At 35.8% G+C, this 27,654-nt stretch overlaps 1 protein-coding gene across 3 annotated transcripts; it reads left to right on the forward strand.

The window, feature by feature from the left end:
- Tab3 (TGF-beta activated kinase 1 (MAP3K7) binding protein 3) lies at positions 1-27,536 on the forward strand. 3 transcript variants are annotated; one of them, XM_076918884.1, is made up of 8 exons: positions 5-139; positions 4,222-4,364; positions 4,587-6,045; positions 7,021-7,181; positions 12,042-12,135; positions 14,622-14,705; positions 18,337-18,438; positions 23,436-27,536. In XM_076918884.1, exons 2-8 carry the CDS (start codon positions 4,233-4,235, stop codon positions 23,582-23,584), a joined length of 2,181 nt encoding a protein of 726 aa, XP_076774999.1. In that variant the 5' UTR covers positions 5-139; positions 4,222-4,232; the 3' UTR covers positions 23,585-27,536. The 3 variants fall into 3 exon arrangements, 2 of the variants coding, with proteins under 2 accessions (XP_034341757.1, XP_076774999.1); XM_034485866.2 differs by lacking the exon at positions 4,222-4,364 and having other exon boundaries at positions 1-139; XR_013106034.1 differs by lacking the exons at positions 12,042-12,135; positions 23,436-27,536.
- The last annotated feature ends 118 nt before the right edge of the window (positions 27,537-27,654 follow it).

A 27,654-nucleotide genomic window follows, 5' to 3' on the forward strand; every position in this document is an offset into this window, starting at 1 on the left:
ATTTCCTAAGAGATAGTTGACCAACATTGATTCTGGCATGGCGCAAAACAGTCCACAGCTTGATATTCAGGTTCTCCATGATCTTCGACAACGTTTTCCTGAAATTCCAGAGGGTGTGGTATCTCAGTGCATGTTACAGGTACGTTTCCTGCAAGTGATGGTAATATAACAAAAATGTTACAGTTTTCCTTGTTAGAGTTGGCATGAGTTAGAGTACTTGTTGGAGTACTACATTTGGTAGTGCATATTTTATAGGATTTCTCAGACTTAATGTTGTTGATATTGTGGGGCAGATAACTCTGACTGGTAAGTTCTTTATTCATCGTCCCTGAGCCCTACCCACTGTATAACAGTAGCATTTTTACAGTTTTGACAATGGAAAATGTCTTTATGAATTGCTAAATATTCCACAAAAGGTATAATCTCACCCACTTAAAATCCTCTGAAATTGGGAAGAATAAGCACATGTAGCAAAAAAAAAAAAAAAAAATTCCTCCAGCAAGAAGAAATAGTGGGTAAATTTGCTTGCTGCCAAGCCTGATGTTAGAAGTTTGATCCCTGGAAAACACATGATTAAAAAAAAGAGCCAATCCCTACAAATTCCTCTGGCCTCCAAATTCACACTCTCCTCTCCCAATGAATAAATAATTTTTAAACAGGTTGCCATTAATTCTTGAATCCTTAGAGTTTCTTTGATTTGCTCCTAGATACCAAGCTCTACGTTGTATGTGTTCAGAGGATGCTCTCTATTTTAGAACTATATGCCTAGTCCCCAGAGATACATTTTAAATCCCAAATTTACCTTAGCTTCTGTAGAAAAGCTCCTTACGCCCTCTCTTCAATTTTTTAGTACATAAGTACTTACTAGGTATAAATGTGAGACAACTTTCTTTTGTTCAGAAACATTCCCTTTGTCTTGTTCTCAACACTGAAATCCTTTATTTTTTTAGTTACAGACTGTATTTTTACCCAGGAGACAACAGATAAAAGAACATTACTCTTCCATCAGTTATCTTGGTATTATCCTTCATGGTGTCTCAGTGATTTAGATTCTGACACATCTGTATTTGGTTGACATGGGGAGCAGTACATGATACATAGTCTGTATTCATGTTCATACTCCCTTACTGTAGTGTGAGAAGCTGAGGATGCAACAGAAGTCTATGTACAAGGAAGGTTAATTACAAATAGAGACCAGACAACCCAGGGATTTCTGTTGTTTACAAATTCTTTACTAAATGTAGGCCTTTTGTCCCAAGGTTATTGTGCTGTATGTGGTTACTAACATATGCCCACTCCTAATCTCAGCTCTTTTGGTCCATTTGTGTTTGTGGTTGAGAAAAAGCTACTTCCCAGTACAGTAAAACCAAGCCAGAGTTGAATCTTCCAGTGGGAACCATTCTCTAGAATTGACTTTCTTTACCCATCTTAGGACCCCCTCTAGCTCCAACATGGTTAATTTGGCTTTTCATTATTTGTACTATCATGGCCACTTAACTAAAAGAATAAAATGTAAAATTCAGCCCAGTGAACACTGGCCTAAATCTTTTACTTTTTTCTTTTTTAACATTAACAGAACATTACTGTGGACATTGCCTACCTACTGGCTCCAGGAAGTACCTACATTAATGCATCTATATTATGGTACATGCCTGTATCAGGAGGCTGAGGCAGGAGGAGTACTGCAAATTGTGGCTAGCTTGGGCTATGTATCAAGACTTTGTTTCAACTCCCACCACCCCAAAAGCATTTGTGTATACAGTGACATACATGAGCCTAGTAGTTTGCATCTGAAACAAAGGCCTTAAATCCTCTTTGGACTAGCTTCCCTTAGTTTATATCATTTTGAGAGGTATGATACATTGTTCCCTTAGTTCTTTTAGAAGTATTTCTATATGTCTTTTTAAAAACTTGTACTTATGTGCATGTGTAGAGGCCACAAAAGGCCCTTATTTGCCCTACTCACTTTCACTTTATTCCTTTAAGTCAGGGTCTCTCCTTAAATCTGGAGCTAAGCTGATGGTCAGCTTACCTCAGCAGTTCTCCTGTCTGCTTCTTTTGGCACAAGGGTTACAGGCACAACATAGCCACATAGCTTGTTATGAGGGTACTAGGATCTCATCTCAGGTTCCCATGCTTACACAGCCATGTGCTTCCTCACTGAGCCATATAGTCCCATACTAGCCTTCTTAAATAGTTTTACCTGTTACTAAGCCACTAGCCCCACATTTTCGGAAAATTAAACAAAAGGGTTGCAAGTTAGATGACAGCCAGGGGACCTTAATGAGACTGTTTCAAAAATGAAAATAGGGTGGGGGCTGTTACTTAGTGATAAAACATGTATAAAGGCCTAGGTTCAGTTTCTAGTTCTGCATAAGAAATTAAGACCCTTGTATCCAACTAAATAGCTTAGGACTCTGATGACGCTTTGAAATGTTTCTTCTTTTTTGTCAAAACATTTACCAAGTCAAATATGACATTTGAGTCTCCTCTGTAGTGTTTTTATAGTAGTTCTATAACAATAATACTTTCATAGTCTGTATTTGTAGTTAAAATTTTCTGTATAGAATTTACATATATTTTTACTTTACACATACCTATGAATATGTTGATAGTCTAACTTTGTATTGTTTGTATTAGGATTCTTTTTGTAAGATTACTATTAGTCTTCCAGGTTTGTTATGTAAAGAATAAGGTTTCAGGGTTATTCACAAAAATACAAAATACTAAAGTATGTTCTCCCCTAATTTTATACATTTGTTGAAATTTTGAAATAGTTTAATTTTTTATACATTTTTCTTTTCAGTATCTGACCCATTCTAGTTATCAGTCTACCTGAATATTTGGCTCCAGATTTCCTTTATTTTTATTTTTTAAATTACTTTTATTACTTTTTAAAATTATTATAAAATTACTAAATTGTATGTTTATGAATATTTTTGTACATGTGCGTCCACATACGTGGTGCCTACAGAGGCTAGAGGAGAGCCTTGAATCCTTGGGACTGGACTTAGATAGTTGTAAGCCATCATGTAAGTGCTTGGAATTGAGCCTGGGTCCTCTGGAAGAGGATGGATGCTGAGCCATCTTTCCAGGCATTCCAGATTTGGTTTTAATAGGTAGCTTCTCCCCTTGCTCAGCATGATTTTTTCAAGACAAGAAAATAAATTTTGCAGTCTTAATTCATCCTAAACTTCAATTAGTACTTATTTTCTGTAGTATTTTCAAGTACTTGATATAAGGCAAATAAAGTTACCTATGTTTTTCACAAAGCAAGTTTTTAAATTACTTATTCGTTTTGCAGATGTCTGCTTGACTATAGATTTTTTTTTAAATTAACTTCCTAAAGCTCCAATTTAGTAATATCTTTTGGCAACACAACTTTTCCTATGAAATTACTGTGTAGAAAGAACACTGGGACTTGAGAGCAGGAACCTAGAATTGGTTGTATGGTTAACTAGTTCAGTACCTCTTATGAATCATGCCACTTACCAGTCTTCTTTCTCTGCATCTGGAAATGTGAGTGGGATTGTAGATGAATTCTAAATTTGTCTCAACACTACTGTCATTTCATTGCATGTCCTGTGCTAGGCTTAATATTTTGAGTCACTGCAGAAGTAAAGTATTTCCTTTCATTTTTATGTAAAATTAACTTATGTATAATAGCATATATGTTTGAGTTACAGAGAAAGTCATGTTCATTAAGAAATTTGTTAATTATTTCGAAAGTAGTGAGTAATATGTGTTTTACTCTACAAGATAAGAATTACAGAAGTATTTTAGTGGAAACTTACAATGTTTTAAATTTTTTTAAACTAAACATTTGATTATTGCCCATTGAAATTTCTATTGCAGTTACTATCTGTACATAACTAAAAAGCTATTTCAAGTATATTAAATCGCTGTTCAGCTGGTACAGACTTGGCATAGTGAATTTCATTAAGGCAATCTGGATGTGGTTGCTTGTTAAATTCTTATTAATTCTGGCAAAATTATAAAGGCATGAGTCAAACTATGGAATTTTGCTTGTTGCTCATTTTTCTTTGTTTAAATCGTTGTAATTGATACACATTAATGTTATATATGTGATCATAAATTTGGATGAAACAAAGGTAAAGTCTTTGACATTTTATTGTTTAAAATCTTCAAGAATATTATTTTTTCATTTTGTGATTTTGGTGCTTTTTGAAACTAAAGGATGGTTATTTTCATTTTTATCAGGTTAAACATTAATGATGGATGTTACAGCAATTGTGGTGAATCCAAGAGTAGCACAACATTTTAAGTTGTTGAGCTGCAACCAGTATAAAATGAGTCCTGGATTTGGAATGAGAAAACTTGGGGTTGAGTCACAATGTTCATTAGTAGGTGCCTTACATTTCTGTAGCAGTAGTAGTAGAGCTAGCAATGTGAGCTAAATGCTTATTCTTTGTATTGTTTAATATCCATTTTGTAGGACAGATGACCATGATGGGTTTTATGGTTAAAATACTGCTCTCAATTCTGTGACAGTATTTATATAACTGACTTCCATTCTTAAGCTTTGTTAATTTTCACAATGTTGTTTGTACCATTTTCTCCCATAGAATAACAACAATCTAGAAGCCTGTTGTCGAGCCCTTTCCCAGGAGAGCAGCAAATACTTGTATATGGAATACCATAGTCCAGAAGACAATAGAATGAATAGAAATCGCCTTTTGCATATTAATCTGGGTATCCATTCTCCTAGTAGCTACCACCCAGGAGATGGAGCTCACCTTAATGGTGGTCGAACACTGGTACATAGCTCAAGTGATGGACATATTGATCCTCAGCATACAGCAGGCAAACAGATGATATGTTTAGTTCAGGAACCACACTCAGCTCCAGCTGTTGTGGCTGCTACTCCCAACTATAATCCATTTTTTATGAATGAACAGAGCAGAAGTGCAGCTACTCCACCTTCACAGCCACCTCAGCAGCCATCTTCCATGCAAACAGGAATGAATCCATCTGCTATGCAAGGTCCTTCACCACCGCCACCACCTCCGTCCTACATGCACATACCTCGGTATAGTACAAATCCAATTACTGTTACAGTGTCCCAGAACCTTCCTTCCGGACAGACTGTACCAAGAGCTTTACAGATTCTTCCACAAATTCCAAGCAATCTCTATGGATCTCCTGGTTCTATTTTTATTAGACAGACATCTCAGAGTTCATCAGGAAGACAGACTCCTCAGAATGCTCCATGGCAGTCCTCACCACAAGGCCCAATGCCTCATTACAGCCAGCGTCCTTTACCTGTTTATCAACATCAACAGAACTATCAACCTTCTCAGTATTCTCCCAAACAACAACAGATTCCTCAGTCAGTTTACCATTCACCACCTCCTTCTCAGTGTCCTTCACCTTTTAGCTCACCACAGCATCAAGTACAACCACCCCAGCTGGGTCACCCAAGCTCTCATGTGTTTATGCCACCCAGTCCTTCAACTACTCCACCCCACCTATATCAACAAGGACCTCCTAGTTATCAGAAACCAGGAGGTCATTCAGTAGCCTATCTCCCTTACGCAGCATCTAGCTTACCCAAAGGTTCCATGAAGAAGATAGAAATTACAGTTGAACCTTCTCAAAGACCTGGGACAGCAATAACTAGAAGTCCGTCACCTATCAGTAATCAACCATCTCCAAGGAACCAGCACTCACTGTATACAGCCACCACGCCACCTTCAAGTTCCCCTTCAAGAGGGATATCTAGTCAACCAAAACCTCCATTTAGTGTTAATCCTGTGTATATTACATATACACAGCCAACTGGACCTTCGTGTGCTCCATCACCATCTCCTCGAGTGATACCAAACCCAACTACAGTTTTTAAAATTACTGTAGGCCGAGCAACAACTGAAAACCTTTTAAATTTAGTGGACCAAGAAGAACACTCTACAGCTCCAGAACCTATTCAGCCCATTTCAGTGATACCAGGCTCTGGGGGAGAAAAGGGAAACCACAAGTATCAAAGGAGTTCTAGTTCTGGATCAGATGACTATGCCTATACACAAGGTAAACTTTAGACTGATGTAATTTCATATTATAGTTATGTGTGATAAATGATTGCACATAAAATTAAACATATTTAGTTTCAATTAAATGTTTAATATGTAGTAAATATTGACTGGTAGTATTACCAAGAGTAAAAATTACTGTTTCAGAGTCATCTATTCACTGTCTTAAAATATAACTCTGCAAATATGAGCGTTGTAATCTTGTAACCTAATAAGACTTTGGCGGATATGATACTTTTCATTGGTGAAAAGTACAGAGAAGTATAATGAATATTGTGAAAAGGATACATACAACTTAGACTGCTTTGTCAAATTAAAGAATTTGAGTCTTCTATAAAGAGGTTGGAAGGGCATAATGTTATTTATAAGTGATATTATAGGAAGTAGAATTAATGAAAATGTATTGTCTAGGTAAATCAAAGTTTATAAAGTCTATTCAGATTTTTTTCAAATTGTGCCAGAATATATATGGGAATTTAGGAATCTTTCAGTATTTGAAAAGGGAACTGATTATAATTGTGATTCCAAATGCTTTATTAATTTAGTGTATGTGCGTATGTGTGTTTATGAATATGAGTGCAAATGTGGGCCTGCTGTGACAAGTGTGGAGGTCAGAGGTACCATTCTCAGGAGTCAGTTCTTTTCTGCCACCTTGTGGAATTTGGAGATGGAACTCAAACCTGCATGCTGCTGAGCCATCTCACTGGTCCTTAAGCATTTCAACACATACAAGTATAAATAAAGGCTCCCAGGAAAACTAAATGTTACAGAACAAGAGGTATGAACAGATGATGCCATTTTGGTGGCAGTTTAGAGCTAAATTAAAGCAGAAATGAATGTGGCACAGTGTTACTAAGACCTTAAGGTTAATGCAGATCAGATGAGACTGCTGTTCATTAACCGTGCATGTAGAAATTCTCCTGTAATTTGTGTGGTGGTGTTTTCTGCAATGACTTTATCTGTCATGCTGTAGCCTTGCTGTTACATCAGCGAGCAAGAATGGAGAGGTTAGCAAAGCAATTGAAACTTGAAAAAGAGGAACTAGAGCGGTTGAAAGCTGAAGTTAACAGTATGGAGCATGACCTGATGCAGAGACGGCTTAGAAGAGTCAGCTGCACCACTGCAATTCCCACGGTAAGTCATCTGTTGTAATATATAGTGATAGGAAGATATGGACATTCTCTGTTAAAGCCATTTGCTTTTCTTTCAAATTCCAGACCTGGCTGAATTTTTTAAAAAGTAATGAATGCAAGAGATTTGCCCCAACCAGTTCTTGTCAGATTAACTAAATGCACTTTGATTACATTTGCACTTGCATGGTATTATGACTATTCTCAAAGACTGACAGTTAGAATATAGCATTTATTGCAAGAATATATGATAACAAAAGGCTTCATATTCTTTCAACCATAGATTGTATATTTTTCTAATTGTTTAAAGTGAGTTTAAATAAGTTAATTACTAATTTTGAGAAAGTACTGGTGGTAGAATTTCTTAAGACATGATAGTTTCATTGTGTGTAATTGTAGAAACTAAGATGTTGGGTGTGGACCATTAATGATCTTAAAAGAAATTACTCTGGTAAAGAGTTTTTATATTTTTAGCCTGTTGGTTAATATAGTTGATTCTAATAATGTCAAATAACTTTGAAAATCATTAAATCTCCTTTGAGATGTCACCTTTTCTGTGATATAATTGATCTTTTCACTATTCATATAGTCAGTGTTTATGAATATGATACTATGTTAGGTGCCTATTATTTATGTGCTGGTGAAAAGAAGTAGACTTCAGTGGCAATTGCTCTATTTGATCACAGGTAATGAAAGAAATTGTCCAGTAACTGGTTTATGAATCTACTCAGTACACATTTCCACTTTCTTATATCATCCTGGAATGACCTTCCAAAGCTTCAAGTGTGTAGATCCTGTCTGTTTTCAAGGGTCTTCATTTTCTTTCTCTCTCTAAACTGGCCATTGAATATATATGTGAAGATTCTTGTCCTTGGGATGGCTACAACTACTTTCTTGGAGACTTTGTCCTACATTATAGATAGAAAGGAGGAAATGGGAAGTTATTTTTTAAGGGAAAAGAGTATAAGATAATTAAGGCTTGAATTCCAGACAGTCTTACTTTCAAGACACAGTAAGTAAAGCTTTCTTGCTAAGGCCTGAAATTTCTAATGAGTTTACAGAGGTTAATGAGCATAAAGGCAGAGTGCTGAATAGACCTTGAACACTCTGTCAAGGTACTTGAGCTTTGTTCTACTGCTACAGAGAACCAATAGAAACATTTTCAGGAAGAAGATTCTTGAGAAAAAGGCATATTTGATAAATAAAGACTTTTTCTGCTATTAACTATATTCCTCAGTTTAGGCATTGTTAAAAAGGAGAACTTCAATTTCATAAAGCACTGAAAAAAATTACAAAGTTAAATCAGTGATGTGAATGGAATTAAGTATCTTTTCTTTTGTATTAAAAATCTTCATTGATTCATCTGTTGAGGGAAGTCAGCAAAGGGTAGTTAGGCAACTTACAATCATTTGGGTATCAGTAGTTGGTTGTTGTTTTTTTTTTTTTTTTGTTTTTGTTTTTTTTTTTTTGTCAAGGCTTTGTTTTGAAACACCTGGTCCATTATAGCTCCTGCTAAATAAATCTTAGTTTTAATTAGAAGTACAAAACTGTCTTATGTGGTATTAATTAGTGCTTTAAATATAAGCACCCACAGTTTATACTGAAGGTTTTATTGCTGAGTCATTGTTCTTTATTTTTTAAAAAAGGAAAAGTTGGTAGACCTTCCTGGGATTATAATTTCTGGTTTATAATTTAAAACTTACAAATGAAATAGAAAAAAATAGTTGAGTAAACCAAGTGTAGCCATCCCTCACCTAGAGAAAAGAGTTTCTTTCAATGCCTTATCTTTAGACTGCACACTAAGACAGTGGTACATGGCTGGGGGTGGGGTGGGGGTGGGGGGTGGGGTGGCTACTGTGGCCATGAAGGTTAAGTCATCGAGTGGGTTTGCAAGCACAAGTTTAAATATTGCTTTCACTGCTTGTGTCAGACATATAGCCTCGGATATATAACATCTGGGCTTTTTTTTTCTCATCTCTAAAATATATATGGTAGAATACCCATGGTAAGGGATTTTCTTTAGAATTATATAAGGCATGTTAAGCAATTTATACAATATCCAACAAATAGCAAGAATCTTTATAAGCCAGCTTGGTAACAAAAGTGCTGAGAATTTTTTCTTGAAATAGATAAAACAAATCTGAAGCATTTTATAAAACCAATTTTGTTTTAAGGTAGCAATAAGGTAATATATAATCTAGTCAGAATTTGCAGTTTATTAATTGAGTCTCATTTGAAGGAATACCCATATAGGATTGGGAATCAGAATACATCTGATACTTACTAGCTATACTGACTTCTCATTAAAAGGAGGTGCTATAGCTATGTTATAATATTGTCCACAGAAGGAAGCAATGTATGTAGTGCCTTCGGTGTCATTAAGTACCCAGCAAGTATACCAGAAAACTGACACTTTTCCTAACGTGCATGCATTGCTACTTTCAGATTTCCAAAAAAAACTTCTTACCAAGTTTTACATAAAAATAGGAGAGAAATGCTTGGTTGATGAGACTAGAATGTGCATTTCTTACCAGCTATATGTATAGTTGCAGAAATTTTGAGGAGCTATGAAATAATGTTTTTCAAATGATAGTGTATTTTGATAGTGTCATTTTTCTTTACCTTGCTGTTTATCACATTTTATGAAAAATTTCCTCATCTCTCGAAGAGGTATGAATATGAGAAATAAATGTTAACCTTTTGCTAATAATATTCATAGAGGAGACAGAGTTTTAAAGTTTACCTTGAAAAACAAATAAGATTTTAGTATGGAGAGAGCTGCCAATTGTTTCATCCCCCAAGTTAGTTATTTATCCAAATCCATTGTTATAATTGAATTTTGGGGCTACTGCACTGCTTTGTGTCCTACATGTATGATTGGGGCCAAGGCACCAAGAACCAAGAGTGGTTTTCAATATTGGTGTCTATAAGACTAGTTTTTAAAGTTCCAAAACCAGTTGACTTAAGGATTTCTACTACCTTTTCAAAATAGCATGGAAACTTATTATTTGGAAATGTCAGGTACAAGCATTCTATTGGCCTATATGTACGTCTAGATTATAAATTATTGTGAATATCAATCCTATGTGCAAACACTGTGTACTTTTGATAAGTAACCCGAATCAGAAACAGCTACTCACCTCCCCCTCACTTGAGTATAACATATATTATTAATATTTCAGTCCTTAGTTACAAAGCATCACTATTTGGGCCTACTGTGGCTAAAACTTCTCTCTTTCTATTGCAAAACATATAAGAAGGCTAAGTCCCTAGGTACTTAACTCACAAAGTAGGGATTGTTTATATATTCCTAGGAGGATGAAATCATCCATGTTGATGCTCAAGCATGTGTTTTTTACCATTTTAATCTCACTTGGCAAGCAGTTTACACATTAACATCACATACTTTGTCCATAGGAATGAAGGAAGAAGAGCAGTTCATACTAAAGGATTCCAGATGGTTCTTGTTGATAACACTAGAATTCTGAGGGCCTAGAGCTTTTTCTTTTTTTTTTTAAGTTAAAATGCAGTTTGATATTTTTTCTTCAAAATATTTGAGACTAAATAAAAATAGTTATCTGTAAGGACATGAGGTAAGTGGGCACAAACCACATGTAAAATTAGCAGTCTTCAAATGCTCTTAAATAAGTAGGTCAAGTACAAATAATATCCAGAAGTTGCTCTTAAGCCTTTTTCCATCATTGTGTTGAACTTCTGGTCCCTTCTTGTTTGTGGACATTCCCATTTACTCTGTTAGAATCTCCCAACAGCATAAGGCATCCTATCTGCTCTCTTTTAGTGTCCCATTAACCTGTTTAGTCTTTGGCAGAATGCATGTTTTTAACAGAACCAATCTTTTTCAATCTCTCTCTTTGTCTCTGTCTGTGTCTGTCTCTCTCTTTCTCTTACACCTCTCTCTTCCTCCTTCTTCTTCTCTCCCTCCCTCTCCCACATTCTCTCTCTCTCTCTTTCTTTTAGTAGGTAATTTATCATTCCGCTTTGTGTACTTGAAATTACCTTAGTACTTAAGCAAATACCTGGGCTATGTGGGAAATGCTTCAGTATCTATACCATTAGAGTCCAAGCCCAGAAATTGTAAAGAAATTAAGAATGATGTGGGAATTCAAGGCTCATAAGAAAAACTTGGGTGGGTGGTTTTTTTTTTCAGTTACTGAAAATACCCTACAGATTGGAGTGGGCTGGACAGACTAATGTAGAGGAAACAGAGAAGTGTATTGATGCCTGATATTTCTGTGTTAATGTATTTCTTTTCATCTAGAAAAATAAATATCTCTATAAATTTATACAACAAATTTGTATAGTTTCTTGCTCTACCACTTAAGAGCTTTATGCCATTAGGAAACATAACCTCTCTGCTGTTTTCTCATCAGTAAATCCATGCAATACTACCTTAAAGTTCCTTTTAGCAGAAGGAGTGACAGAATTCTGGTAAACCTGGTACCTGAAGCTAAGTAAACACTAAATTTTACCAGGTTAGACAAGACTAAAATGATGAACAGTGCTAATTTCAAAGGTTGGTTGTTGCACTTCGCTGTACCACAAAAACATAAATAAGGTATTTTCTGTGCCCTGTTATTACAGTGAACTTAGCTTTTATGATAGAACAGAGTTTAGTTTGTACCTGGCCACCATACATGCTGTTTGTTACTATGTGGCCACATCGATGAAGATCTTCAGTGTACTTTTGACTTCAAAAGCATACACAGACATGCTCTATATAGATAGACAAGGATGGGATTCTTAGTTATACCCCATCAGATCAATTAACATGAAAGACAGTTCTTAAATGTTGGGCTTGATAATGACTTTCCCACAATTGCTATTTTGGGTGCTTTCTTACTAGCCTGAGGAAATGACAAGATTGAGAAGCATGAACAGACAACTCCAGATAAATGTTGACTGTACACTGAAAGAAGTTGACCTCCTTCAATCTAGAGGTATAGACTTGATTATTTGGTAAACAATAAGTCATAGTGTGGAATTTAATCTGCTTAGATGGCAATACTTTTGGGTTCATAGAGTTAAAGACAGGTTTTATATAACTATTGTAAGAATGGCTTTAAAGAGATTCCCACTCTAAAATGGATCAAGGTGTCAAAAAATAATGTTACTCTGGCAGTTTTATCATTTATTCTCATTGTTTTATATTGTAATATTGCATTTTTGTCATTGAATGTATTTCATAAATTGATGGGTATTATTCCTAAGACATAGTTTATATTATATGATAGTCTTTGAAAATACTGTGACTGAAAGGGAGCCCAGAGTAGGATATCTGAGTTCTTGGTTTTAAAAGAAGTTCCCTATGTTACAGTAAAAGCTCTCATAGCTTCCAGTTAGCCAGCTCATGAAATTACAAAAAGACTGGCATTTCCATATACTACTGCTCCCATTGATGACAGGTGCTGCATATGTTAGTTAGCTATGCTTCTGAAGCTAAAATTAATATTTCATAACTAAAAATAATCCACAAGAATGCTTCTCTTTTAAAAGCTGTCTTTGGCTTTTATAGAGAGTCCAGCATAAAATGATAGGAACCATAATTAAATTTGAATGGACACTAGTAGAAAGGGAAAACTTTGTAAGAAAGTGTCCTTAGTGTATCACGTGCTGTATTTGGGATAAGCCAAAATGCAAAATTATAAATCAAGGCTCAACAAACTAGGGCCCTACTGCCTGTTTTTATAAATAAAAGTTTTAGTGAAACAGATATGCCCATTTGTTTACCTAGTGTCTGTGGCTTCTTTGTATTTTAAGGACAGAGTTGAATACTTGTAACAGATTGTATTGCAAGTCTACAAAACCTTAGTTACTATCTGCTTTTTGACAGAAAGTTTGCTGACACTTGGCTTTAGGTTATCGTGAACATGGTTTGTGTAAGACAGTATGAAGTATCCTTGTTCAGCATCATAATACAAAATTGAAGATGCAGTGTAGTGATACAAATGAATGTTTGCATAGCATATACCATCCCTGGGGATTTCAGTCTCCAACACTTCCACAAGAAAAATAGAAAAACGCTGCTATATTTATGTTACATTAAAGGTGATGTGTAATTTTACTTAACAATCCTTTTCTCTGAATCCACCTACTCCAAAACTTTAGTATTCTTAATTGTGGCAGTTAAGAGAGCTTCTGGGGTACTTTAAGAGTAGTATATAATAACAGTGTCAAACAATTGAACTAAAGATAGGAACCTTCTGAACATGAAAGTTGAGCTATGAAGCCAGGTTCTCATTTTCAAAAGCCTCATTACTCTTAGGTAGCCTACTAGCTTTATCAACCACTGCTAATCTATGATTGCATCAACTTTTTAAAAAACTGATATAGTTTCTGAAGCAAAGTGAAAAATCAATGACATTTGATTTGGATGATTACAACATGAACTGTACATAAGTGCCTGATAAAATATACTTGCAGCAATTAATGTCAGGTAGCATTATGTCTTTCAGGAGCTATCAGAACTTTTTAAAATTCTCTTTAAAATAGCCTGTTCAAGTGGATGAAACTGGATAGTAGGACCAATTAAGGTTTTTGAAAGAAGGAGCTGTGTTTTTGGTATGAATTGACCAAATGGGGTCTTTTTGTACTTAAGATTTAGAAATGCTTAAGGTATCCAAATATTGTATTCTTTTTATAAACTGTTTTTTTTTGGCAGTAGGGGATACACTTTGAAGTAGATGCAAATAAATCATTGCATGGCTTGATGAAAAGAAGCTTAATATTTGATTTGTAGTAAGGAAAATTTTCATTGGAGGGAAAAATCAATACTTAAAAACAGGAAACTTGGTACAGTACAGCATCCTCTGTATCCAAGCTCAGGTGGATTTGGGTACAGCAAGCAGAGTCCAGGAGTGAAGGGGAGAATCAGAACCAGCACCTAATGCAATCTGACCTTGAAGGAGTCACAGGGTATGTCACTGATATTGACATAGTAAGCCAGAGTGAGCAAATCCAGAGAAAATTTTGTATCAGCAGTTCTCCAGGCTTGTTTACTCTAAAATTTGCACAATATTATCATTGATAAGCCCACAGGGTTATGTAGCATATGCATTTGGCTTCTTCCTTAGATGGCTTTATGATAAATAATGAAAAGAGGTGTCACAATCTTTTTTTCATGTTGTTTTTTCATTAGACCAAACAGGTCTACCATTCCTTGTTTCCACCTACTGAATCATGCTTACAGATGCTAGCCTTACATTTAGAAATATCCCTTTAGGTAATATATTATAGAAAAACAATGCTCTACTAGTCTGCTTGGATCTTTTCTTATAACCATATTGAAAAGAGGATTGTATAATGACATTTGAAACCCTAGAAAACATGTTCTTTTCCTACATTTCATCAATGTATTTTCTTTTTAAAAGATCAAATAACAAAAGCACAACTCTTAAATACCTGTGGTTTCTTCTTTTCTTTGTAGGAAACTTTGATCCAAAAGCCATGAATAATTTTTATGACCACATAGAACCTGGCCCAGTTGTACCACCAAAGCCATCTAAAAAAGGTGAGTAGACGTTATAGCACGAATACTGTAGCAGTTGAATAGATTTCTGAAGAAGTTTCTATTTGAACTATTCACTAGAATATGGTCCTTAGAAAAAGTTATCTATATTAATGTGACAATAGTAAAATAGTCCCCAAACTTTAATTTTTTACTAAACACTAAAAGTAGTGTTAGAATTGTTATAAGACATAATAGTGATTTCTTTAACATAATAAAAACTATACTTCTGAAAGGAAATTCTTCTAGAACAATGAGGATCTTGAAAAATCCTCAATAGACTTTATATATAAGAATTCTTTTGCTGCTTGAGAATCAGAGTGTAAGCTTGATAGGGACATGAGTGTTTTCTCCTCAAGAACAAAACAAGTCCTATGTTGTTTTCAGTATCTTACAGGAAGTGATTGGATAGAAATTGATTGCTCATTTTCTACCCTCTTCTTAACAGGCCTTATTAATTTATATTCTCAATATACAACTAATGGTTAAAGTTCATATTTTAATCCTTTTGCATTAAGCAGTTCAAGACACTTTGGTTATGAAGACATTGAATAGTAGAGAGTGCATAAATTCTATTTCATTTGTAGATGGCAGCTTAGGAGTTGGTCTCTTTATTGTTTTATACTACCGTGGATGTTTCATCTGACCTACATTTGAAATAGTGTAGTGATTTCTAAAAATGACTCAAATGACTCAAATGACGTGGATGACTGCCACGTATTAAATTTGGCAACTAACTGTGGCAACGTTATATGTACTTTCAAGCCAAAGGCCTCTGGATTATATATCATTGATCACTTTAGCCTTTTAGGTTCATAAAATATGCATCTTTAAACTTGGTTTTGCCTCAGTACCTTCTAAGGTGATTTTTCTTACAGATAATCTAGCAGGTGAGCTACAGTTAAATGATTCAAGGGCTGGCATAGAAGAATTGACTAAATTTATCAAAAATGACCAAAAATCCAAGCAGTCTACCACATGTAAAATATTGAAATTTCTTGAATAGTGTCATCTCCAAGGAGATAGATACAAAGCCATAACTTTTGTGTTCGAGGACAATGAACTGTTGTCTTGGTACTAGAAATAAGGCTAGGGCTTTAGATGTACTAAGAAGATCCTCAACTGAGTCTTCTGGCCCTTCATTGTTAAATACTTTGAAGGAAACTGGATGTTTGTTTTTGGTGGTGAAATTTCAGAGTAGAGAAACGTGAAAGAAAATTAGTAAACTTCAAGGTAGACTGATCTACAGAGAGGAAAAAAACAGAAAGAGACCATGAATAGAAATAAAAGATGGGTTATTCATTAAAACTAGTAATGAAGGAATGTGATTAATATCTTCAGGCCAGTAAACTGTGAAACCTAGAGAAACATCATTCTTGAAAAATGAAAGTATAAAGGCCAGATTTTTGAAATAGGTGAAATAGGAAATGTTAATAGCAGTGTTCATATTATATTAAAACAGAGTATATTGGTTTTTTTTTAAAGTCCCACAAACATAGTTTCAGAATAACTGTCTGCTGGTCAGTGAATTCTTCAAAACATTTTAAAAGGGTAGGAAACAATTTTGAACTTAAGTTTTAAAAAAATAAGGGGAGACTGCTTCACATTTGTTTCCTTAACCTTCCAAATGAATCCTAACTCCCCTGCCCCTGTTTGCTGCATTCTCCAGCAAAGTAGTGTATTTGCTAATTTTAATGGACCTATCACCTCTTTGTATCCAAAGCTCAATTTATCTTAGAGTTCATTGTTGGATTTCATCTGAAGTTAACAGAGCCTGATTCCAAATCCTCGCCCATAAAGATACTATCAATCCATTCCTACAAAAGAAAAAGTGACAAATGCATGAAAGGGCTCTGCCCATTGGCCAGTTTACTGCAAATGGAACTCAGTGATACTGATGGTGGGGAATCCGTGTAGTCACAATGGGTCTAATTTCAAGGAATTTCCTAAATATTCACTCCTGTCCCAAGGAATTTATACTCTACATGTAAAGTCCTATCTCTCCTTATGAATAAGATTCTACTTTAAAACTTTAGTTAGCTTAAAGTATATCTTGAATATTATTGATGAGAGTATAAAATGGTACTATTATTTGCCAAGTAATTTTAAACCTTTAATCACAGATTAATTAAAAGCATTTCAGTGTGAAGTCAGATATATTTTCTGTTAGCACTTTATGTCATTTTAAAGGTGGCCCTCCTTATAAACTATATGCTAGCTACGAGGTTTTCAGATGTGCACCACAACACCCAGCATCATTTTTTGGGAAACACGTATAAAATTAGTGCAGATTGGCTTGTAATACTGCTTGCTTAAAAACAAAACACTAAACTGCTTATATGCTGGAAATCTAAGTAGAATCTATAATCTTATCTGAGTAATGAGTATGCTAGAGAATTAGAGGACAAAGGAAGAGAAGCAACACAAGAGGATTGGGATTAGCATGTGCAGTTAATGAGAAGCAACACAAGTCTTCAGGTAACTCAGCAAATCTCCCTGTACCCTCATTGCAAGAACAGTGAATGACCTGGGTGTCATAGGACCTGAGCAGTGGCCTAGCTCTCAGTCTTCAGATCTAATCTGTGTGCCACAGAGAGGTGATCTGTTCGAATCCTGACCTGTGTACTTTCCAAGATGATTATGTGAGTCAGTGAAATGAAGGCATGTGCCTTTCAAGTCTAAGACACAGCTTCGCCATTTTCTTTGCAGCCTAAGGAAACATTTACTCTGCTTTTACTTATTCTGCTAATAGAATTCCAGCAAAGCGCTTAACCACCATTCTTAGGATTTGGGAGCAGTGCTTTCCAAAGGTGGATTTTACTGAGGGATTACATACAGAAGCAGGACTGATTAGAAAATACAAGGTCTTTCTTTTGCTCTTAAAGGCAAACAATATGTAGTGTGCTAATGGCTGTTCTTAATTTAATACAATGGTTGCTAACTAATACACTGGGGGTGGGTGTTATAACATGTATTCTAGCATGAAGTTGAAATCCCTGAAATGAGTTGGAAGCCCATGTTTGTCACTACATTGTATTATTTTGAGTTGCTTCCATGTTTCAAGAAGTAGTATTTTCTATGCATTCCAGTGTGTTCTCTGCCTTTTAAATGCTGGGATTACAACAGTGTACTACTGTTGTCATCACCTTTGTCTTTGTTATCTTCTTCTTCTACTTTACTCTTCCATCTTCTTTCTCTCTTTTTCTTTCTTTCTTTCTTTCTTTCTTTCTTTATTTCTTTCTTTCTTTCTTTCTTTTATTTTTTTTGGTCCTTTCAGATAGGTTCCCATATAACCTAGGCAGACAATTTTTATGTATAGTTTATTTTTAGAAAATAAATTTTTACTGGGTGGTTTAATCAAAACTAAAGTGCAGTTTGCTTTCATATTTCCATTTAGTTGCTGTCACTGAGTTTTACTCCAAGTATATTTTTCTGCTGTGACTTGATATTTGGGACAAATGTTTTGTGTAGCTTGTAAAGAAGCATTATGTTTACATTTAACCTCAGAGACAAATGAAAGGTTGGAAAGGTAAATTCTCTCAGCTGAGTGAGTAGCAGGAGCAGTCCTTGTGAGCCCACTCTTCCTGAAAAATGATCTTATCCTCTCTGAGTACCATTGCCTTTTCTTCTGTAGACTCCTCAGACTCCTGTGCAATTGAGAGAAAAGCCCGAAGAATTAGTGTGACTTCCAAAGGACCGGCAGATATCCATGAATTCCAGGCAGCAGCTGCAGATGGTTTGTACCTGTGTCTCTGGAGTATGTTAACCTATAGAAGTTATCATAACTAGAACATGCCTCCAGGTTTACCTTTGAAAATTACAGTTTATGTGCATAATGCTAAATGTTTAGTAGATCCTTGGTGCTTGTTAAAAAATTGTTTTAATAGATGTTTTTCCTAATTTCTTCATGTTTTATATGCACATCTTGATTTGCATATAGCCACATTTCTCATGTTCACTAGCCACATCTGAGCACCATACTGGAGAAGCCAACTCTCTAGTAATAGTGCATAGAAAGCAAGGCAAAATAATTTTCAAATGAGTTGCAAGTTCTGGATTTGATAAAGCTTCTCACACAAATGTCTAATGCTTCTTCAACTTTGTATGCTGCCATCTAACTGAAAGCAGGTCTCTACAAATATTAATATATGTTATATTGGATTACTTTTATAGTACACATAGTAAATGTTAAATCACACTTAATTTGCAAATGAGAAGGTAACATTATAAGAAGAAACAAGATGCATGGAAGTACCTTGTATATTTTTCCCTTACCATTAGATTTATTTATTTTATGTATATGAGTACACCATTGCTCTATTCAGACACACCAGAAGAGGGTATCAGATCCCATAACAGATGGTTGTGAGCCTCCATGTGGTTGTAGGGAATCGAACTCAGGACCTCTGGAAGAACAGGGCGTGGAGAGATGGCTCACTGGTTAAGAGTACCTACTGTTCTTTATCATTAGAATATGTTTGGAAAAGTAACTTTATTATTTACCATTGAAAGCCTTTCTTTTTTGTTTAATATGAAAAATTAAAAATAAATTTTACTTTTTTTATTTTTTTATTTTGTATTTTATTTACATTTCAGATGCCATCTCCTTTCCCCATTTCCCCTCCCTAGAAAACCCCTATCCCATGCCCCCTTTTCCTTTTTGCTTTTATACAGTTTTTTAAAATGTTAATCGAAGTCTTTATAAGTTTGGTAATGCTCAATCAGAAGTGTAACCCAATACCCAACCTAGATATATAAACTATCTTTGACTGGTGGAGACACGTGAACCTGCCTCCCCTCTTTCTTTCTCTTTCTCTCTCTCTCATCACCTAGCTTCTCCTCTCCTTCATCTTCTCCTTTCCTTACTCTATCTCTTCCTCTCGGTACTCCTTCCCCCTTAGCTCCTCCTACATATCACCTTTCCTGTTAAAATAAAACTTTTCTCTCAAAATATAATTAAAGCATAATTATTCCTAATTTTACCAGTGAGGTACAAGATAGTCCTAATACCCAGTCCATCATTTTGTTGACTAACCAGAACCTCCATCATCTCTCCTAACTAAAACACTTAGTTTTGAACCTGGCGTTTTTCTTGGCTTTAGAATGAATGTCAGCTGAAGACCATTCTCTCAGATCTTTTCTCTCAAAGTAAATAGCCAGGATTGGCTATGAGACTATAGGTCTTCAACCCTGTCAGAAATCCAGAATGGCTGAGTTAACTGAAGTTATGGGAAGCACTAAGCATAGCTTCTAAAACTTAGCCAATTTATAGAGACCACTGAACACCTGGAAAACCCCTATACTACAGAATGTTGGAGCATCAAATCTTCAGCCTTCTGGCCCAGAATCATCTGACAGACCTTAGTGATGCAGGATTATTAAGGGCTGATTACTCTGTCTAGGCAGATATAATCAGTCGACTATTCTGCAAGTGTGTCCCTTTCTGGACAGTAATTTGTCTGTAGATGGGAAGAGGCAATTCTTGCCTAGTGGCTGTCACCGCACAATTGGAGTAACTTCAAAGATGCTCAATTTCTTCTTAGAATCCATGACAGGAAGCTGTCAGGAGCAAACAGGTCTCTAACCAAAATGAACATTAATATAGAAATATTTGTAATGGCAATTCAATTCTATGGACTTCTGACGTTTTGAAAACCAACTATCCATGTAAGGTAACCTGGACTGTTGTCTGTTAACTCCTCTCAGCTATTTCTAAATAAAGTATGGAAAACACCCTAACAATAAACTCCAAGCCATGAATTTGCTATAGTCCCTTAACTCATAGGCTAACCATCCCAAATCAGTTTAAAAAGTTAAAGAAGGACTGGGTTTAAGCCTTGTATTCCTAAATGTGTTATACAGGCACAATGTCCATGAGAGTATCAATATTCAACTCATTTTTATATTAATAAGAGGCTCGTACCAATGAAAACCTTAAATTTGAAATCAAAGTAAATTTTGTACCATTTAAGAAATTATAACTTCATCTTGATAATAATTATACAGATTTCTACCAATAGGTTATGGCTATGCAATAAGTCCTAGCTAATCCTCCCTGTTCCAACAAAACCACTACTTTTCCCTAGAAAGACAGACTAATATTAACCACCTTAGTCCCCAAGCTCAGGGAATAGGGGCGCTGACTCTTCTTTAACTTCTTCAAGCTGATTAAGGGCGTTGAGATATTAGAAGAGGGGTGGGGGGAAGAGTAAGTTGATAAGCCTCTGATGCTGTGTCTTCACTGAATCCAGATGGAATTCCAGGACATCGGAGGTTTGGGCAGGTCTGCCCAGCTTGCTTGATGAGTAGATACACCAAGGCTGTGTGTTCTGCAATATACAATTCTCAGAACAAGTTTTAGTATCAAGAAAAAAATTTTTTTTCCTAGAGGGCTGACATTTTTTTTAAAGATGTTGGTTCTAACAACTTTTTTTCCTTTTTAAAATTGGTTGTAATATTTACATTTCAAATTGTATCCCCTTATCCCATTCCCCCCACCACCCAGGAACCCTTTATCCCATCCCCCCTCCTTGTGCTTCTATGAGGATGTGATTTTCCAGTTCATTGAAAGCGTTTCTATTTTCTATTTTTAATTTTATGCCTTTTAAGCACTTTGTCTTTTATATGATAAATACTATACAAGCAGTATTGATTAAAGTATTTGTGAAGCTTTTCATTTTTATGAAAATATAAACTATTGTATAACTGGAAACCTACTTCAGACCTTTATACAGTTTTTAGTGTATATGCTACAAAACAGTGTGTTTCCTACACACCCGTTGATCTAAATAGAAATATTTCTTTTTTAATAAATATTTTTTACAAGGTAATCTACAAACTGCTTTTAAGTATGCTATAAAGAAGACTGTTCATGCAAATCAAAGTAAACATTCTAAAATAGTGCTTTGAAATGAGTTGGGTAGATTTTTATATGCACAGATTTTTTTTCTGGTCAGTTACCTCATAGTGATTCATGACTTGACTTAAAATTAAGTCAACATGGTACAGAGTCACCAATAAGTCATCGTAGACTGAGTTTATGAGGTTCACTGGAGCTTATTAGTTATTTACATCGTTTTGAAACCTTTTTTTCTACAAACTATGTTTGGAATTGACATAAGAATGTAACAGCTAACAGATTTGTTAACCTTTTTCACTCTAATATTATGTATGCGATATTGTGGTATAAAAAGTCAACCATTGAATGAAGAAGCATGATGTCCCCAGTAGAAGAGATAGAGAAGACTGAAGGAGTTGAAGGGGTTTGCAACCTCACAGGAAGAACAACAATATCAACTAACCAGATCCCCAGAGCTCCCAGGGACTATACTACCAACCAAAGAGGACCAGCTTCAGCTACATATGTAGCAGAAGATGGCCTTGTCAAGCATCAGTGGGAGGGGAGGCCCTTGGTCCTATGAAGGCTCCATGCCCCAGTGTAGGGAATGCTAGGGCAGTGAGGTGGGAGTGCATGGGTATGTGGGGGAGCACCCTCATAGAATCATTGGGAGGCAGGAATGGTATAGGGGGTTTCCAGAAGGGAAACCAGGAAAGGGGATAACATTTGAAATGTAAATAAATAAAATATCCAAAAATTTCAACTGTCCTAAGGGTATAATTGTGAATTTTAGAGCCTGTCTATTAAAAAACTCTATAGCAGTAGTTTATGTATAGTAAGGCCGCTAAAGGTGGCAATTGAAACATGTCCAGCTCCTGTTTGTGGTCACAAGAACCCACGTAGAGAACACTGGAAACCCTTCTACCCAGCGAGCTTCCTTCTGAATAGGGACTCTTCCAACAAAGCAAAATTGCCAGATGAATTCTAGGAATACAGCGCTTTTAACCATAAGGTCAGAGAGAATTAAGACCTAACAGAAATATAGGTTTTGAGTTTTTATTTTCATGTAAGAGGCTTGCTTTCTTAAACTGCTAGTTTGATGTACCTGGTAACACAGACCTAACTCTACATTTTACATTTCACTTTTTTTGTAAACTGGGTTTTCATATTGCCAGTTATAGGCATTTTAAAAACATAATATATATACAACTTTTTTTGGCAAGGGTGAATAATTCTGAGAACAAAAGAATCATGTATATAGGATGACTCTTAGCTTTATAAATAGCTGTAGAGTCTTCTTTTTCACTCTTCTGGGAACAACTATGTCTTGAATTTTACCTGCCATTGATGAAGCATTAGTATAAAACACACTTGTATTCCTGGAAGCAGATGTCCTATGGAAGAAGATATTCATTTATTAGTCTGTGGCCAGTATTTGCAGAGAGGAAAGTGTGTGTGTGTCTGTGTGTGTGTGTGTGTGTGTGTGTGTGTGAGAGAGAGAGAGAGAGAGAGAGAGAGAGAGAGAGAGAGAGAGAAAGTTCTCTGAATATGCTGTCACATGTTTCTCAATGCTTTTCTTTCATATTTGGCTGGAATATAGCTTAATTATTCATGGGTATTAAACTAGAAAGGCCATCTTTTCTGTACTTCTCCAGATACTCTTCTTACAGCACAAAAATCAGTGTGTTTAGAACAAATTGGAGCATGTATCTAGCTTCTGTGCAGCTGTGGTTTTCCAGTGGTGTGTTTACTAATTAGCTTACTCAGTGGGTAAGATTTAAAGCGCTTCCTTTTATTTTGTGGTAGTTTGTCATTTCAGTTTTGGTCAGTTTGGGTTTTGCTTGGAGAAACAGCTTGATCTAGCTCCCTTTCTCTTAAATCTCCTCTTTCCTCAGAACATTTAAGTGGCTGCAAACAGAGTCCTCGGATCCAGCCTCGAGATGAAGATTATGAAGGGGCTCCATGGAATTGTGACAGCTGTACCTTTCTCAACCACCCAGCACTGAATCGCTGTGAGCAATGTGAGATGCCACGGTACACTTGAGTTCAGAAGAATTGACACTAGGTTGAGAGTGAAACTTTGAGCACTCACCGAAAGAAAAGGAAACTTTGGGATTGTATTCATCTGCCCAGCCTTTTCATTTCTTGATTGCACAAGGGGAGGTGGGGGAATGGCGCCCTGGCCACTGGCTCGCGAAAGGAAAAATGGGAAGTTCTTTTCTTTTCCTTTCTTAACTCATTACAGAGTGAGAGGTAGAAGGGGATACTTGAATTCACTCCTGCAAGAATGTACACAGAGATGTTAAGGGCTCTTCTGTGGAATCCCAATTGTTACACTTACTGCTGAGTGGCTCTTCATTTCTAAAGGTGAACTTTGGGATATGGTAGGACATGTTACAGTTTATGCAGACAAACTGTGAATTCCAGAGCAGACATACTTGGTCACAGCTCTCTGGAAACCAAGGCTCCCTGTGCCTCTTCCTGTTGTTTCTTGTGAAGATGTGGACAGGAAAAAGCACCCAGGATATGTTTTATTTTCTTTTTTGCAAAATAATAAGTTTATTTGTAATTGCTGCTTTTTTTTCAGGGGTAATTTCAAACACACATTCATATGCAAACAGGATACTTTAAAATGTGATTTGTAGTAGTCAGGAATTAGGCATATCATGCCCTTTGTGAGGAAATACAATCAGAGGTAGAATTACCTCTTTTGCTTGAACAATGGTTCATCAAGCTGCATTGACACTGGTAACTAAGACCTACTTATGCCACATAAATTATTGTATATTTTCTTAGGTTATTGATTTTGAAAGTAATGAAGTATGATTTTATAAAATGTCATTCTCATAAAACCGTGCTTTGCCAGTAGCACACTGAATGTATGCCAAATGCAAGTCCATTCCAAAACCATTGGAAATCCTAAGCTTAGTTGTGGTTCTTAAGAAATGTTTGCAGTATATAGGGCCCCCCACTTCTGGTTTGTAATGAATACATAATGTTTACAGCACAGAAAATACTTTGTGCCGTAGTCCTAATTTAGCTGAAAAAATCAATATGAGCTATTTATTTGCACATGTGTTAACTAGCCAATGAGAGGGAAAGTGAAGTTGGCCAACATGATAACGTTGCATTAATGAAGGAGTGAGACAAGACTACTCAAGAAATACTATTGGTCTGGGGATACAGCTCAGTGGAAGCACGGTAGCCTGGCATTAACAAGGTGCTATAGGTTGAAAAAAAAACTACTGTCAAAAGAATGATGTATACAGGGAGTTTGACTTTTTTTTTAGTTGAATGGACAGATCATACTGAATTTCAGCAGTTCAGGGAATACTAAAGCACTACTTATGAAACAATACAGGCATGGATACACTGAAAAAGATAATAAATCAGGCCACTTGTTGTGATGTATTATGAGAAAATTAATAATAGTATATTTAAGTAGGTTCTTTGCCTTAAATTTCCTTCTTGGCTCAGAATTGAATTTTGGAATTCTTCCCCATTTTGGTGAACATAGACAGCAATAAAGTTGCTAGGTTTTTCCATCTTGAAGAATTTCACTTGAGGTCATAACCTTAGGAATACTAGGTCTGTCTCCAACTCCTGTATACACAGCCACTTTGTACTGTCATTGTATTCTCATTTAGCAGTAATCTCTACCAGACCTGGAAAAACAAGCTGCACTCAATAGCATATTGAAACCAAAGGCATAGCTCATTGTAGTTTTCTATCAGTCATTATTTTCTACATCGCATCTAGCCTTCCTAAGTGGAGAATGCCCCAAATACATCCATTTTTCTCAAGAAGAGCATGATTATGTAATTATCTCTCACTCAACTGCGGCAAAACTGTGAAAATCACAGTGGTGGAAAAACACAGGCACAAACCCATGGACTTGGAAAGGGTAAAAGGCTTGTAACCTGGGTTTCCTGTCAGTCCCCAGAAGCAGTCTAGCAGTCCTACTGTTCTTTAAGGCACCCTTGCCTTTGTGTAGTTTTTTGTCTCCCTTAGAGATGGACAGCTCTACTTGCTGTTATGAGACAAGTCAGGAGGAACATATACACTACTTGATATATCTAACTAAAGGCGTGCAAGTGTTCATAGTAAGATGCTGAAATACCAACAACGTGGCACTTGTCAGTTGAACATGAAAGAAGCATGTGTGAAAAGTCTGATGCTTTATTAAAACCATGTAGTTGATATTAAGACTATTGCATGAAAGCTCACCAAGGTCAATAAGCTGTTAACATACAGTAGATGCATGGTTTCAGGCCTTCAATGATATATCTAGCCAATCATTGCTTTTACCTGCCAGGCAAAATGAGGTACTAGTTCATTTGTTTGGTATGGAAGTTAGGTATGCGACATCAGAGGGACTTTAAGTTTGTACATGTTACGTTTTAGTTGTTCACACATTCTAAATGCCCACAAAGTTGTATTCAGTTCCTAAAAATGAAGAAAACAACTTGACACTGACGAACTTGATACATTTAACTGTATCATATATAGACCCATATATAAACTGCTCCTTATCTATGACCGCTTTGAATAAGAATTCATTGAACCATCCAGGTGGTTTTGTTTCTTTTTTCCAGAGTGTTCTGCTCATATTGGCAACCATAAGCAGGTGGCATATGGTGGTAGGGTAGAACTTGGTTGGATACTGCTACAGAGGAGTCCATGCCCTTTGGGTCAGTTAGTGCACTCTTATTTTCGTGTGAGAGGTTTGCTTTCTTAAAATGCTAGTTTGATGTACCTGGTAAGACAGACCTGACTCTACATTTTACATTTCACTCTTTTTGTAAACTGGGTTTTTAGAAAGCATGTTAGCCATTGTGTTAAAAGAACACTGTCTCCTTAAATTTTAGAGGTCTTAAAGTTTAAAGTGGAAAAAAAGGAGTCACAAACTTGTAAGGATTGTAAAATGCTTGCATTGATTCTAATCTAGTTTGGGGGAAAGTGGAGGCAGTGGATATTAAAGAAACAAAAGAAATGCATTGTACAAATATGTAGTTTTAGTGCAGGTTAATGATGGTGGAGGAAAGTGTTGCTAATTTGTTTTTTCCCAGGACGAAATGGGAAGTGTGATATGCAGTTTAATTTTTAAGGAGCTGGTCTCAATTTTACTACTTTCTACTTATGAAAGAAATTAATGTTTCCTTAAATTTTTGTCATTGGTTTGTCACAATTATCTAGGGGTTCATATCCAACTCTCTGTGGCAACTCAGTTTTATATAGTCTTTTTAAAAAGTAATTGTTTATGTATTTCTGACAGTGTGAAAAAAGAATATGAGGCATAGAACTTTCTTTTAGAAATATCGATGATGTATCCTGGAATGTGAAGATGTCCCTTGAAGATGAAAAATGGAATTATTTTACTATTGTACCATTGTTAGACCTTGAATGAATCCATGTTACAATGTGTGTCTGTAGATTTGTAGAGAATGGGAAATGACAATTGAATCATTACTTTAAAACTTCGAATTGGGCACTGCCTGCGTTGCAGCACTACTGTATCTTTGTTGAGAGAATTAACAGTATTTCCCTGCTGTGAAAGTTAATTCTGATGATGTTTCACATTCACTTGACTGTTTTTCTGTATTATTTGCATCCCCAAATATTTACTACAAGTAAAATCGTGCATGGCTTGGGCATTCAGTGATAACCGAATGATGTGTCAGTCTGAGTTTTTAAAGCCATGAAAAGTTGCTTTGAGACTGAACAGTTCTGAGTTATTTATAACAGCACCCATTGTCCATGTTTCTTTCCCCACTGTAAAAGAATTGATCAGTTTCTTCATTAAAGCAGCAAAAAGTTAATTAAATCTTGTACATACCATGTCTCTTAGATTTGTGTATGTTGTGAAGGACATTATTTTGAAAAGAAACTGTACAAAGGCATATTAAAAGGCCATGCATGCACCGTACCTCCAAGCAGTACATATTCAGAAAGTCAGAGTCCTGCAAAATAAATTAATAAACTAAAAACAAGCTCTACATTCTGCATCTTTTCTGTGAACTAACTCTGATTCTAAAGACTCATGTTTCTACATTGCAAAAGCTAATTGGTGCATTCCCCTTACTTTAGAACATACAGTAGCTTTAGATTTGAACT

The sequence above is a fragment of the Arvicanthis niloticus genome, chromosome X (genome assembly GCF_011762505.2).
Source record: "Arvicanthis niloticus isolate mArvNil1 chromosome X, mArvNil1.pat.X, whole genome shotgun sequence".
Classification (NCBI taxonomy): Eukaryota; Metazoa; Chordata; class Mammalia; order Rodentia; family Muridae; genus Arvicanthis; species Arvicanthis niloticus.

Coding starts and splice junctions, on each gene's coding strand:
- Tab3 (XM_076918884.1), top strand. CDS start 4,233: ATGATGGATGTTACAGCAATTGTGGTGAATCCAAGAGTAGCACAACAT. Junction 7,182..12,041: donor GCACCACTGCAATTCCCACG/GTAAGTCATCTG, acceptor CTTTCTTACTAG/CCTGAGGAAATGACAAGATT. Junction 18,439..23,435: donor CCAGGCAGCAGCTGCAGATG/GTTTGTACCTGT, acceptor CTCTTTCCTCAG/AACATTTAAGTGGCTGCAAA.